The sequence below is a fragment of the Rhodnius prolixus genome, unplaced genomic scaffold (genome assembly GCF_049639745.1).
Source record: "Rhodnius prolixus isolate KJV_2025 unplaced genomic scaffold, Rpr scaffold_12, whole genome shotgun sequence".
NCBI classification, from domain to species: Eukaryota; Metazoa; Arthropoda; class Insecta; order Hemiptera; family Reduviidae; genus Rhodnius; species Rhodnius prolixus.
The window spans coordinates 9,488,078-9,501,121 of record NW_027411635.1 but is presented as its reverse complement, the minus strand read 5'-3'; the positions used below and the strand labels follow the sequence as shown (position 1 = coordinate 9,501,121).

At 33.0% G+C, this 13,044-nt stretch overlaps 1 protein-coding gene across 16 annotated transcripts in view; it reads left to right on the top strand.

Annotated features, from left to right (window-relative positions):
- The window catches only part of Snap25 (Synaptosomal-associated protein 25kDa), a 58,563-nt gene that overhangs the window by 6,221 nt on the left and 39,298 nt on the right, over window positions 1-13,044 (top strand). For 8 of the 16 annotated variants that reach the window (XR_012463008.1, XR_012463007.1, XR_012463005.1 and 5 more), the window contains one exon: window positions 12,461-12,568. Coding sequence is in view for 3 of the 16 variants with exons in the window: in XM_074142939.1 (XP_073999040.1) it covers window positions 12,473-12,568 (96 nt within the window). In the remaining 13 variants the exon portion in view is untranslated. Of the gene's footprint in view, window positions 1-2,312; window positions 2,474-5,111; window positions 5,278-5,356; window positions 5,476-12,460; window positions 12,569-13,044 lie in introns of those variants that run through there. The other 8 variants (XR_012463010.1, XR_012463003.1, XM_074142940.1 and 5 more) reach the window with 7 other exon arrangements.

Genomic DNA, 13,044 nt, shown 5'->3' with positions numbered 1-13,044 from the left:
GTTATGCAATTATGTCGAGACTATTCTTACTGTGAGATATTGTTGTCAATATTGTGGGTGAATGAAGCTGTCATGTGATAAATTAAAATGTGATAACTTATTAAAGCCACATCTCTACTGGGAATTTTAAATCAAATTTTTTGATGTATTCCTAAAAAAGCTACGAAACTGGTCTGCAAAATCTCTGGTAGAGTACCTTTGGTTCTTGTCAAAATCAGTCAATTAATTTTAATTTTTTTTTCTCACTCAGACAGATAATTAAAAAGACGAATTCATATTGAATTATTATGCAGTATAACTTGCAGTTATAATGATTGATTCCCAATCTTGGTCCTGGCCGATAACATCCAAAAGAGTAATGTGCTCGATGATATGAACTAAGTTTACAAGAAAATTGATCCATAAAGGTTGTGGGATGAGCTAGGTGCTACGAGAAATGGAAGGGTGTCTAGGCAATGTGAGATAGAAGGAATGAAAAAACAAATCAGTTGGCTAAAGGAGGATGTCAAATAAAGAAGCCTGTTGGAGAGAGGGGGCTTTATCGCACAGAATAATTTCCTCCATGATAAATATTGATAAAAAGGAGACGCTATGAAAAAAATTGGTCTACCTTCTAGTAGAAACTAAAACATAGGCCTTCCCTCTGTTGAAACAGGTTGTTTCAGGCAACCTACCTTGACGTGTAAAGTTTAGATTGACTACACAACTATCTTAGCCTTTTTTACTACGAATTGGTGTGTCACGGAATGGTATTTGAACTATGTATAATAACTTTACTTTGAATGCGAAACATCACGCCTTGTAGTAGCAAGGTTTAAAACTCAGCAGTGTAATGATACGGCCAAACTAAAGTTAAATACTGAGTTGTCAGAAACGAAATGTTTAACACATTGCCGACCACTCGGGGAAATCTCCCCGTTTGACAATTTAATGCAATGGAGTACTGAATAGTTACATGGGTTTAAGTATATTAAGTACTTATATATTTTGATACCCGCTTCTCCTCGTTGATCTCTATATATTATCACTGTATTTTTTAAATAATAGAGAGTAAAAGAATTAGGAGATGAGAAAGAAAGAGATATTGCTAAAAATAATGCTGATAAACGGTTCATGAAATTTTCACAAAAAATACACGCCATATTGGATTACAGTTGCTAGCATAGTCATCTACAATTCCAGTCTTACAATTTTTGCATTGAGCTTAACTACTCCATATCTATTTTATAATTTATCTTTGTAATACTCGTATAATAAAAGATCTTAATAAAATGTCCCAGGAAATTGAAGATGCTTTTTAATGAATTTCATCTTGATACCGCATCAGAATGTTCAGAAGACAATTTTGATATCTATGATGGGGACATTATCAAACCAGAAAATAGATCTACTCCTAGAATAATTTCAAGCGATTCAGAGAGTAATTTGGAAGATTCAGACAGTGATTCAACTATATTCAGTTGCAACTCGTGCGGTCGGCAATGTGTCTTTTAATTTGGATATTTAGGAGGCGGTATAATACCAAAAATTTACTTCAGATAGTCTAAAATCAGGATCATTGTATAAATTTTATAATTACTCAGACAGAAAATAAACAGACAATTTCTAATATAATAATTTAATAATAATGAATTTTATTATTAATTACTGTAGACAGGTTGGAAAAAGGATTCATTCATTTGTTTTATTTTTTTAATTTTAAGCCCTACTCCTGGCTGACGGATCTTTTGTTATAATCTTATATTGAAAGCATTTAGTAAAATCTCTTAAATATGAAGAATCTCATGCGATTCTAGTGTGAGTGTTTGCATCAAAGTTTTGTTTATCTTGCATAAGAAAAATAAAAATTCTATTTTTTCATTTCCTGTACTTCTTATCAACTTAAGTACAGTTTTTTTTCTGTAACTTTTATACTTCTGTAAGTTATCGCTTTATTGATTAATTTCCCTCTTGAATCACTAACTTGAATCATTTAAAAATCTAATTTTATTACATTATTAAAGAAATAATAGATTTTAATAAGTAGTAATCTTTTTCTAACTTAAGGCAGTGATGTAAAGTTTAGAATCTAAACCAGAGTATGTCGTGATTTTATTATCTTTTTCTTGCAGTAAGAGGACTGTGTTTGAGTTATGTTCGGATTTGGTCCTAACCCTATATCCTAACTGATTACGGGCAAGTACTTTGCGTCCGTTTAGTGCGGTATATTTTCAAAATACAAACTTTCATATACGGTGCTCATTATTAGGTTATTAACTTGTGCGTAAACGCTGCGGGTACCTTAATTATGGCTTTAGTTACAACTATTTCAGATAGGACATTCTATACGTACCTCCGGCGACCTTGCGGCGACGTAACGTCCATCTTGCGGCTGTTTTTGTAAGCAATCCTACAGGCGTCGCAGCGGCACCGGGCACACACACCTCCGGTCTCTCGGTACCTTGTCTATTGAGCAGTGCACTCGACCGGCAAAGTAAGCATTTTTATTAATGATTTTATGAAATCAATCTTAGTAAAATCTTGCAATTTTTGCAATTTTTTTGTGTAATGAATGTGATTACTAGTGTAATCATGTATTCTGGTGTAGAAATATATTTTATTTCTATTTGAATTCTATAGGGGAAATAATTTTTTATTAAATAATAAATTTGTTTCGATCGAATAGATTTTTTTCAAACAAAAGCATGATCCCTCATCTGAAAAAACGGTTTCTCGAAGACAATTTTTTTTCTTACTAAAGTAATAGTTCTATAAAGTTCTACTTAGATGTTGAAAACCTTTTGTACCAATTTCGTCCTAAGGGTTTTAGACATTCCGTACTTCCTTTCGACTTTACAGCAAATGTATTGTAAAAATTATACTTTACTTTCTTCTTCTTCATATGCCATCATACTCACGGCATCGCGAGCACTTACCTAGTTTTTTGTAAATGGCATTTAACAAAACTTTTGTCAATTTTTGTCGGGGATAATCTATTATTAAATATTAACTATTCCTCTATTTATGTTTCAATTTGAATTTCATGATATTACCTAATAATCCTAAGGTACTTAAACTAACCTGAACTAAAGATATATCACCATCTTTTGCGGTCAGTAGCATTGAACACACTGCTAGTGAAAAACCAGATGTATGCACCAGGTCTTAGGTTAGATTTTAGTTAAAGATCCATGTCCTAAGTGAGCGCTTAACAACAAGTGCTGCTTGCCAGCCCAAAGGTTGCGCACTGTTGCATTTGTGTTGATTTTCGAACAAGTTAAATTTTTTTCCCGCAACGCACGCGGTAATCGTGTGGATATAAATATGTAAAATCAAAGATAGATTTATTGTCTTAAAGAAATGAGATTCTGCGATTGAGAGTAGGTATTTTGAAGTAAATAATAATTTCTTTGATTTTATTCATCATATCACACATTTTAATTGCATCCCTGTCCGGTTTCGGGCATATGTGGATACAATAAACATGCTTTGCCAGTAAGAAATATTAAATGTAATTTATAGAAATTAATAAAAGAAGATAAATTTTATTTCTAAAAACATTTAAGTATTACATTTAATAATGAAATGTTGATAGCAACAGTTATGTTAATGAAATTGCATCATAACCTCTAATTAAACACACACTGAAATTCCTCTTGAAGAAAACTGGTATTATCACTAAAAAGTTTAAAAAATGTTTAATTGCAACCTTTTATTAAAAAAAAAAAATCATACTTTTCGAAATTGGCTGTATAATTACATAAAAAAGCTAAGAATTTTTATTAACCGAAACTCAATATTTTGGAGAAAAAAGGATACTCTCCAAATTTTAATCTGTGTAAAGGGCCGAAAAAGCTTGTGTTACTCTCTCATTGATTATTTTAAGTTCACTGAAATTTTTGTTTTTATAAGTAAAAAACGCTATTGGTTTGACGCAAATTTTAACTGCACGTGTTTTATTTCAATATCGCTGCATTGAAAGGTAACTTTTTGCGGTGCGGGGACTGAATTCACGCGCTCACATTTAGCTAGATGCTAGAACTTAATGTAATTTTACAGAAAAATTGTTTCCTAACTTCGTATTAACATGTTTTGATATGTAATTTTTCTTTGAAACTTATCTCTAGAAGATTTCTGTTTAGGGTAATCCTAGGGATGGGACTAGGCTTTCAATTACATAAGGATCATTCAATTACGTTTCCAAATTCACAAGTAAAGTGAAGTAACTGCCTATTTTTTCAGGCGGGCTTTACGTCCAACTACCAATTAGGTGTCTTAGACGGAGACGACTAGCAAACATACTTTACTGCTCAATTTCTTTTATTAACCATTAAATAAAATCCAAGGCCTAAGACCGGGGAATCGAACCCAGTACCACAATGCATATTAGCTTTGCAGGTCTCGCCTCTTAACGGCCCGGCTACCGTGGCGCCTAAGCTATTGGCATTGCAGGTCATGTATATGTCATTTAATGACGGAACACTCAGATAGCTGTTAGGACCACCAAATTCACAATAATCGAAATTCAAAGAAACTAAAAATAAAAAACTGAAAAATCGCATGAGTAATACATAATTTTTCCCATTGAACGTTATCTGCCCAAACCCATAATCTCTCTCTCCTCTGTCATACACAAGATTAATTAAATTAATTAATTATTTTTTTTTTAATTTAAGGCGCGCGTGATCATTTTAGCGCCCAGAGTTTTTTTTTTTCAGTGCACTGCCGGCCTCCGGACACTATTCACGTTTTGCTGACATCATGGCCCATCCCCGACAATGAGCTGTAAGAATCTTCTAGGAAGAGGAAATCTGGATTCGAAGCCGGTATCTCCACGTGGAAATCCGATACATTAACCACTGAGCTAAACCCTCCTCTTTTACTATGCCCTAAACCAGATCTATTTGGTTTTTTTTTTTTTTTTCTAGCAATGTAAAAATTACTGTAATAGACAATTTTTAGTGTGTTAAGGTGTCTTTTCTGTGTTCGTGTTGATAAGAAGGGACCCAGCCCTCAGGAAACAATTTGTGGGGTGGTGATCCCGAATAGTTTCTGCGAGTAGACCATGACCAACCCTCTTTTTTTTTTTTTTTTTAGAAGTAGTAGTGGGTCGATCAAGCCTCGCTTGGTCCCGCGCGTTGTTGAACATTTTACGCGCATGCTCTTTGTTCATCTTAGCTTGCTTTCAAGTAAAGGACATCCCTTTGAATAAAAGTCGAAATCGCTGTCCTCTGGACGAGTGGGCCTTTCCAGTTTTTTTGTTTAAATAACGTTTAAGTGAGTAAAAAAAAAAAGAAGGTTAATATACGGTTCATTGCTTTTATTTATTTAATTGTTGTTTTTATTTTAATAGTTAATAGTAACATTAAAATTGTAGTGAAGCTTGGAAGAAGTCGTTAAGATTTCGGTAACTACAACCATAAAAGACTCACACGTTTCTTAAGTTAATAGTATTTTAGGCAATACTTTTTACTTTCAAAATACATTAAAGACCAAGTAAGTGTTTCTTTTTTTAAATTAATAGTTTCGAATTCAATCTAATACTATTAAACTCTAAATCCCAATGTAAAAGGTCCTAAATATACAAAATACTGAAAATCTCAGTAACTTAAAAACAATAGAACACATGGCATAGATCTGTGACAAAAAGTGAATATTTCTAGAACAGAAATTCCTGACTTTCACAACATTGTGAAATAGTCTTAAAAACGTTTAGGCCTCGAAACTTCAGCTCAGATTTTTTTTTTTCGATCAAACAGATCAATTAACCTATTGTAGTCAAAGTGAGGAATTTTCTGATAATAAACATTTACTTCTTCAATAAAAATCTTTTTAATCTCTTCTCTTTTCTATTTTAGGAATGCAATTATTTCTGCATGTTTAACCTCCCTAAGTCTTTATTGTTTAAAAAGTAACCATTATTTTTGTTCTGTTTTTTTTTGGTCGCAGGAACCAAATTCATTTTCCGAAATAATATCTTTATTGTGATCTTAGTACTAGATTCAAGATCAAAAACTAGAAATGAAATATAGCTGAAGACATTTACAGAGTGTAGAATAGGATATATGTTCAATTGCCGCTTCTAATTGAAACATTTTTCTAAGAAATTTCATTTGTGCCAGGATTTCTCCATCATCTGGTATGATAAATTAATCGTATCAGATATTTGGGCGAAAATACTGAGTTAAATGTCAGTACACTGAAAGTGTGATTGTTTAGAATTATCTTCAAGTTTTCTGTAATTTTCTTGGTAGTTTTCTGTTATTTTTTATATTCAAGTGAATTTGCTATTTAGTACAATTTTGTGTTTTAAGAAAATTTAATTACATTACCTAAATCAAAGTAAAAGTCGTGGGAGGGGGCATACCAGATTTTTTTAACTCAGTTTTTAAACGAAAAAGACACCAACGGTCGTCTTTAAACTGTTTTAATTAACTCGTCACTCATTTTCTTTTCAGGGGTGGGGGCAATTTTTGTTTAAGTACTAAACTATGTAATAAATTCAATACGTATTTTGACATGATGGTTGGCTAGATGAGCCCAAAAGACATAACTTTCTATAAAGCAGAAAAGTTGAATGGTTTATCGTTTTGTACTACTATAGTGCCTTTCTTCAGAAATGCAATTGAAGTTTAAAAAAAAAAAAATGAAATTACGTCACGTTTAAAATAACACTTTAAAATATGTATATATATACAATGCCGGGGAAAAGAGAGTTGTGTTATGGAAGGTGGAAGGTTACAAGGTTATGATTCAGAGGTGCAACAAAAATGTAGTTGTCTAAGCGTATTTGTATAACAAATAAAACACATAAAAGTTAATGTTCCATCGTTTTTTGGTGATTGATTCATTAATCTAAGGGGAAGGAATATTACTGCCAATATCTATCATAACTTCTTTTATTTTATTAGTGCCAAGCTTTCGACTAGGGGCTAGGTCATTTCAGGGCTAATATTTATGAACAATTACAATATGTTTTACCTTATTGGGTATTTGTTCTGAGTGTGTTTTTAGCTTGTCTTTTTCGAGTTGGAAAGTGAAGTCTGACATACCTTAAAATAATAATAATAATGATGATGATGATAACAATCTTACGGAACCTTCCGAAATTTTGAAGAAGGTTTACGCGAACTAGGGATGAAGAGAGCCTTCATATTGCGATTCTTCTGAGAGTCGTTAAGGGTTAACATTTAATACCTTAGGTACCTTGCTTTAGTTGCGGGCCTGGAAAAATTAAGAATGATAATAAAATGAATAAAGTAGTAGTAAGCACTTATGACTTTAGAAGTAAATGCACCAAAAAAAAAACTTGGGCAGTGGACAGTTAGAGAAAACTATTTAATCCGGAGATTTTTTGTGAGGTGACGAGAAACCTTGATAATGAGAAGCAGATGCCAGTAGAAGGTGTTTCAAGTGATTCATAAATATGTAGATAGAACTGAAGGGTTCTGGACATCGAAGGAATAGTCAATGGTGAGGCGTACTTTGTAACCGCAATACTGTCAGTTTTCTTGGTCTCTTTCGTGGATGTTAAGACCCGCTTGCATAACAGCGAGTTGCAGTTAGGAGTAGTGCAGAAAATTAGGAACTTTTTTAATGGTTTTATGGAAGAAATTCAGTACTTCCTTTACGTTTTGACTACGGAAAGAGGCACGGTTGTACAAGTTTTTAAAAATGGTGTTGATTTTTTGGTGTAAGGGGTGGATTGAAAGTAAGATTTTTTACAAACTAGTCTACCTGAGTTTATCACTTAATATTTTCTTTGGTTTAAGTGTGATAAGTGTGTCAAAGGAGGCAATTTAATTATGTTGTTAATTTTTTATGGTGATTTGAAAGCAAGAATGGTAAGAGTTGAAAGTTTCCAGAATTAGAGGGACATGGTCCGGATGGCTAGTAAGGAAAAATTCGTTCACATATTTAAATATTGATAAGATGGAAGAAGGGTAAGTCAAAAAATGGATGAGTTGGTTAATGATTACATACCAGTATGGGAGCAAGGCAAGGCCTGTGGTCAATCTATCAGTTTGCTAGAAAAAGCGATACTTTACGAAGAAGTATCCTGATTTTCAACAAAGTTGAAGAGAAATAAGAAAACTTTTCATTGAATGTGTAGTTTGTGTGGGCCACTTTGTGCCCGCCCATTCTTGGCGAATCAACTTGAAAAATTTGTCGCACTTTGTGGTGAACAGCTTTGTCACGGCTGGAGAGATAATGATGTGTTGAGGAGGAAGGGAGAGATTTTTTTTTGGCCAATGTGTGGAAAGGAATTTTTGACATCATAAGAATGAATTGAAGGACATTAAAGCAGGTAATAGGAAGGAACTGAAATTGGAAGTAGGAAGATTGGTGTTTCATTGGGTTTATTTTTTGGTATTTCTGGGAGGCCATAGGTAAGGGGAACATTGGCGTTTTGACGGTAAATCGATTGTAAGTCCGACTGCTAATTTGTCCACCTTTTTTTTTATGTGCACGTTAAATTTATTAAAACAGAAAAGTTAGTCCATTTTTGAATGATAATTAGTCTCTTGAGTAATAATCAATTAATTCTCATGATTTTAGATGAAGTTCTTAGTGGCGTTTAGATTGGAGAAGAAATTGGTTGGGAGGAAGTTATGTGTAATGTGTAGGTTTTAGGTCTGTGTAATGTTGGTGATCTCATTATTACTCAGTAGTCGTGTACGCTTTTGTTTGCAAAGGTATGTCAATAGTGCGAGAATGAAAGAAAATATTGTAACATAATCCTGTTGTATTAATATAGATTTTAAAACATTAAAAAACTATTAAGTTATTGTTATCTTGAATCATCTGAGGTTATTGGCACCCAGAGCTTTATTTAGTGCACTACCAGCCTCCGAACAGCGCTCTCTTTAAAGAAAACCCTGTCCATCACTGGAGACTGAATTGTAAGAAGCTCAGGGCCAGTATCTGGATTTGAACCCGGATCTTCGCGTGGGAATGCAGTATTCGCTAACTACTCAGCTAATTTCCTCTCAGTATTATTTTATTATTATTATTATCATTATTATTATTTTAGTATTATTATTTATTTCAAATGTCTAGTTGAGCTTATTTAAAATAGAAGTTTTAATCTTGCTTACGCTCTGTTGACAATGTGTTTTGATGGGTGGTGCGAGATAAATGGCAATTTGTTCGGTAAGCTATCAATGTATTTTGGAAACAGTTAATTTTCTTAATGTAAGTTAGTTTCTTAATAGTAGAGCCGATGACTTGTATGATTTTCTTATTATTATATTTGGTTTAGGAATAGTTACGTAAATATTACTTGAGAACGGTTTAATGCTGATAACTTGGACGGTTGTTATTCACTACCTTAGCGTTCATAACCGATAAATTAATTTAGTGTTAGTAACGTTGTACTCAGAATAGGGTGAACTAACTAGTAAACTATGTAATAGTATTGCATCCCAAATTAAACCGTAGAACCGTACAACATCCTTGAACAGCAGGGATACCTGTTGAGGGTCACATGACGCAATATCACAAGGTTGATGTAATTTGTTTTGCCTGGCTATATACTTCATTTATGATTTAATGTTTAATTCTATCGATTCGGAGGTGTACTTACCACCTTGTGTAAACTTTCCCCTGCATGATGTAACACATATACGTGGTTATTCCATTATATGGTAGCCAAATAAGTTATTTAAGTCCTACTTTAGGATGTAGAACATAAATTGCACTATTTAATTGGATACAGTGTTATTGAACTCGAAGAATTTTATTGATGCTAAGATATAAGCTTAATTAAATACAACTTCACACGCCCACAAATTGGGTGATCAATCCTGTCTAGAAATACCATAGAACATGGATTGTCGTAAATTGTGTAATTTAAAATATTGCGTTTAGTACAGTTAGGCCACAGAGTTGTTGCTAACATATGAGTTAAAAGGGCAGCTTCAAAAACCCATAACTGAAGGCATCAGTATCTCGCTTAAGAAGAATCCTTACCAGAAATTTCATAGAGATTAATTTTGTGAATTAATTGGCTACAATTAATTTCTATACAATTTACCAAGTAGTTTTCTTGAATCCGAGGCTACACTATCAATCCATCTTGAATTTTGCTTGACAATCTTTTAACCAATGTATTTTCTCTTTAACATCTTCTTCACTATCTCGCCTTTTTATTTATTTTTAATGGAATTACATTCTCTGCCATCCCACTTAGAGTATTTGTTTCGTATCCGTTCTGAGCCTCATTGATGGTAATTTTGGTGAGACGAATTTGTTTCATTATGTAATATTTATTAGGCATTACTTACTTAAAAGCGATTATGTAACAAAAATAAAGAAATTTAAAATAGTAAATAATCTTTCCGCAAAAAACACTGAGGTAAAAATAATAACTTATTCAGTTCTAACAAAATATATACAAGAGCTAATTACGTCAGGGTTTAAGTGTTAAATTAATTAACAATATAATTTTAAAACTAATTTGAACTTGCTAAGAATTTAAAGAAGGAAATAAATGATAGTAATTTCATTTGTCTTAACGTACCGGTTCAAAAATTTTGTGTTGAGAATTTGACTTCCACTTGTAAAAAAGCTTTTGTCACCCACACCATGTAACCACACTTTCAGTCAAATGGTGAAGAGTCAACGTGGCAGAAGCGTTGCAAGAAAATAATCTTGAAGTCCCAGATATTGTCTTTTATTGTGGATCCAAACAGGTCTTTCAAGCCAGTGGAATGATTGGGCCTATATTTACTGGTTTTGGCTGCGCTGACAGTAAGAAATAAACATAATTTTTCATTGGCAATTTAATGCCTAGATTTCCTGATGAGAATTAATAGTTGCCAAACAAGTTATTTATTTCTTGTCTAGGTGCACAGACATTCAGGAAATAAATATATTGATAAGGCTGTCCGCCTTCCGAAATAATCGAAAGAAACAGCCATATTATTAGGTCTTGTACGGCTAAAAATTCGATTCGTATTTTTTGAACAAAGATGCCTTCAAGATTTTTTCCTTGGACCCTTCACTAGACTGCTAAGCCTATTTAAACTGGCAGGAATGGAGGAGGGGCTCAGTCATGAAGGAACGGAGAGTGACGTAAGGTGACTAACCAGCCCCAGTATAGTGTTCTCTATTTTAGTTTACTCTTCCTATAAATTTTAAATTCTTGCATTGCTTTTAATATTACCTTGATACAGTACGGGTGACATCTTGTTTTTATGTGTAAATAAACAAATAATAGTAAAAAATAAATGTAAATAAATGATTAAGAAAACATTTCAAATAAAATTGATGAGTCCTAAGGCCTAGAATATACACACAAAATATGCACACAGTTTAAAGTCAATCTTTGGAGACATTTTCCAAAAAATCTCAATAAACTGAAGATCTAAGATGCACTTTTGGTCTACAGATTTGGGCCAATGCCTGAATTGCTAAAGTTTTATAAGTTTTCGTGTTTGAATATTGTTTTATCGACGGTTAGATTATGCGCTAAAAACATTTTGTTTGCGTTCAAAAGACCTGTATTCTCAGTGAAAACTAAATATCGAAAATTTAACTGGATCCAATAATTTTCTTAAATAAGTGTAAATTATAACTACAAAAAATATGTTATTTATACGCAAAGAATAGATTTCAAAATATTTGGAAGTAAGGCTTTACTACAGAAGTTTTTTTTTTCTGTCAGTTTTTTTTAGGGTTATGCTGACTACAATAAACCGAATAAACTGTATACTAGTCCATAATTATCGTATAAACAATATAACGAAAGCAATGTTAGACACTTCTTCACTGGCACAAATAGGGATGAAGCTGTAACTTGCCGATTTTTGGGACAGTTTACCAAATGCGCCAGGTCCCCAGGCTTGGCCATCGATATGATGTAGAAACTGGTTACAGTAAAAGCATTGCTAATACGGATTTGAAAGGGGGCTTTTTATTAACGATTTTGCAAAAAACAATGAGGCAAAAATTACTGTGAAAGTAGAACCACAATATAATGAAATTTTTCCGTTATTACGAAAATTGTAATGAATGTATTACGAAAAATCACTGTGCGTGCCACCAAAATTTTAGGATCACCGGTTGTCCGCCCGAATCTAAATAAGTAATGACAGATTTATTTAAAATAATAATAATAATTTTAGTACTATGTCTGAAAAAATAAACTTTTCAAATTTTTATGCTGGACAAATGAGTTTGGTCATTACTTATAATTCAATAAAAGATCAGTTTAATGAATATCTAACTGGCTAATAATTCTGAAACACGGATTGAAAGAACTCCGCTCAGAGAAAGCGATTATGAAAACTCTGTAACTGTTAGATTCATTGACTAATCATGAAATAAAGTAAATGAGCTTTACTGAACCACTCCCTTTAGAAGTACTTAGTAATGCTAAGAAATACCACATAAATGAACTTTAGTAAATTTATTTAGCTTAATTTTTTTCAGATTTTTGTAGTTTTGTCGTATATAATGTTAATTTTTTTGATTTCAGGTGTGAGTCAGGATGCCCGCCCCAGCAAATGCTGCCCCCGAGCCGGCAGGCCCACCAAAGACAGAACTTCAAGAACTGCAGTTAAAGGCAGGCCAAGTCACAGATGAGGTAAATCAGCCACACATAATTTCATAAAAGTACATAATTTCAGCGAAACTACAGCATTATATTCTAAACTGCTCTAAAGTCAATGTAATGTGCAGATCTACCACCAAAATTGTATTAAGAACAACTTAAACTTTTTAATCTAATCTGCTCAAACTTCAATACAAAATCTACCATTTTGAAATCAATTTTAAAGTTTGTTAGTGGTATAGTACCACAGGGCAAAGACAAGCTCAGTTAAAATGAGTTCATTTCAGAACCCTCGCCAAAACTAACAGCAGACTTTCTTAGTAAAGAAAGCTGCCTGAGCTCTGTTGGCTGCAATGATATATGGGCTTGATAGAATCAAGTGACATTAAATAGACACCGCTGGATGCCCTCGGCTTGAGGGTGTGATAAGAGTGGTTTCTTCAAAATGGATGGTAAAACCCAAGAGCTTAATTACTTCATCGATTAACCAGAGAAAATTATAATAGATC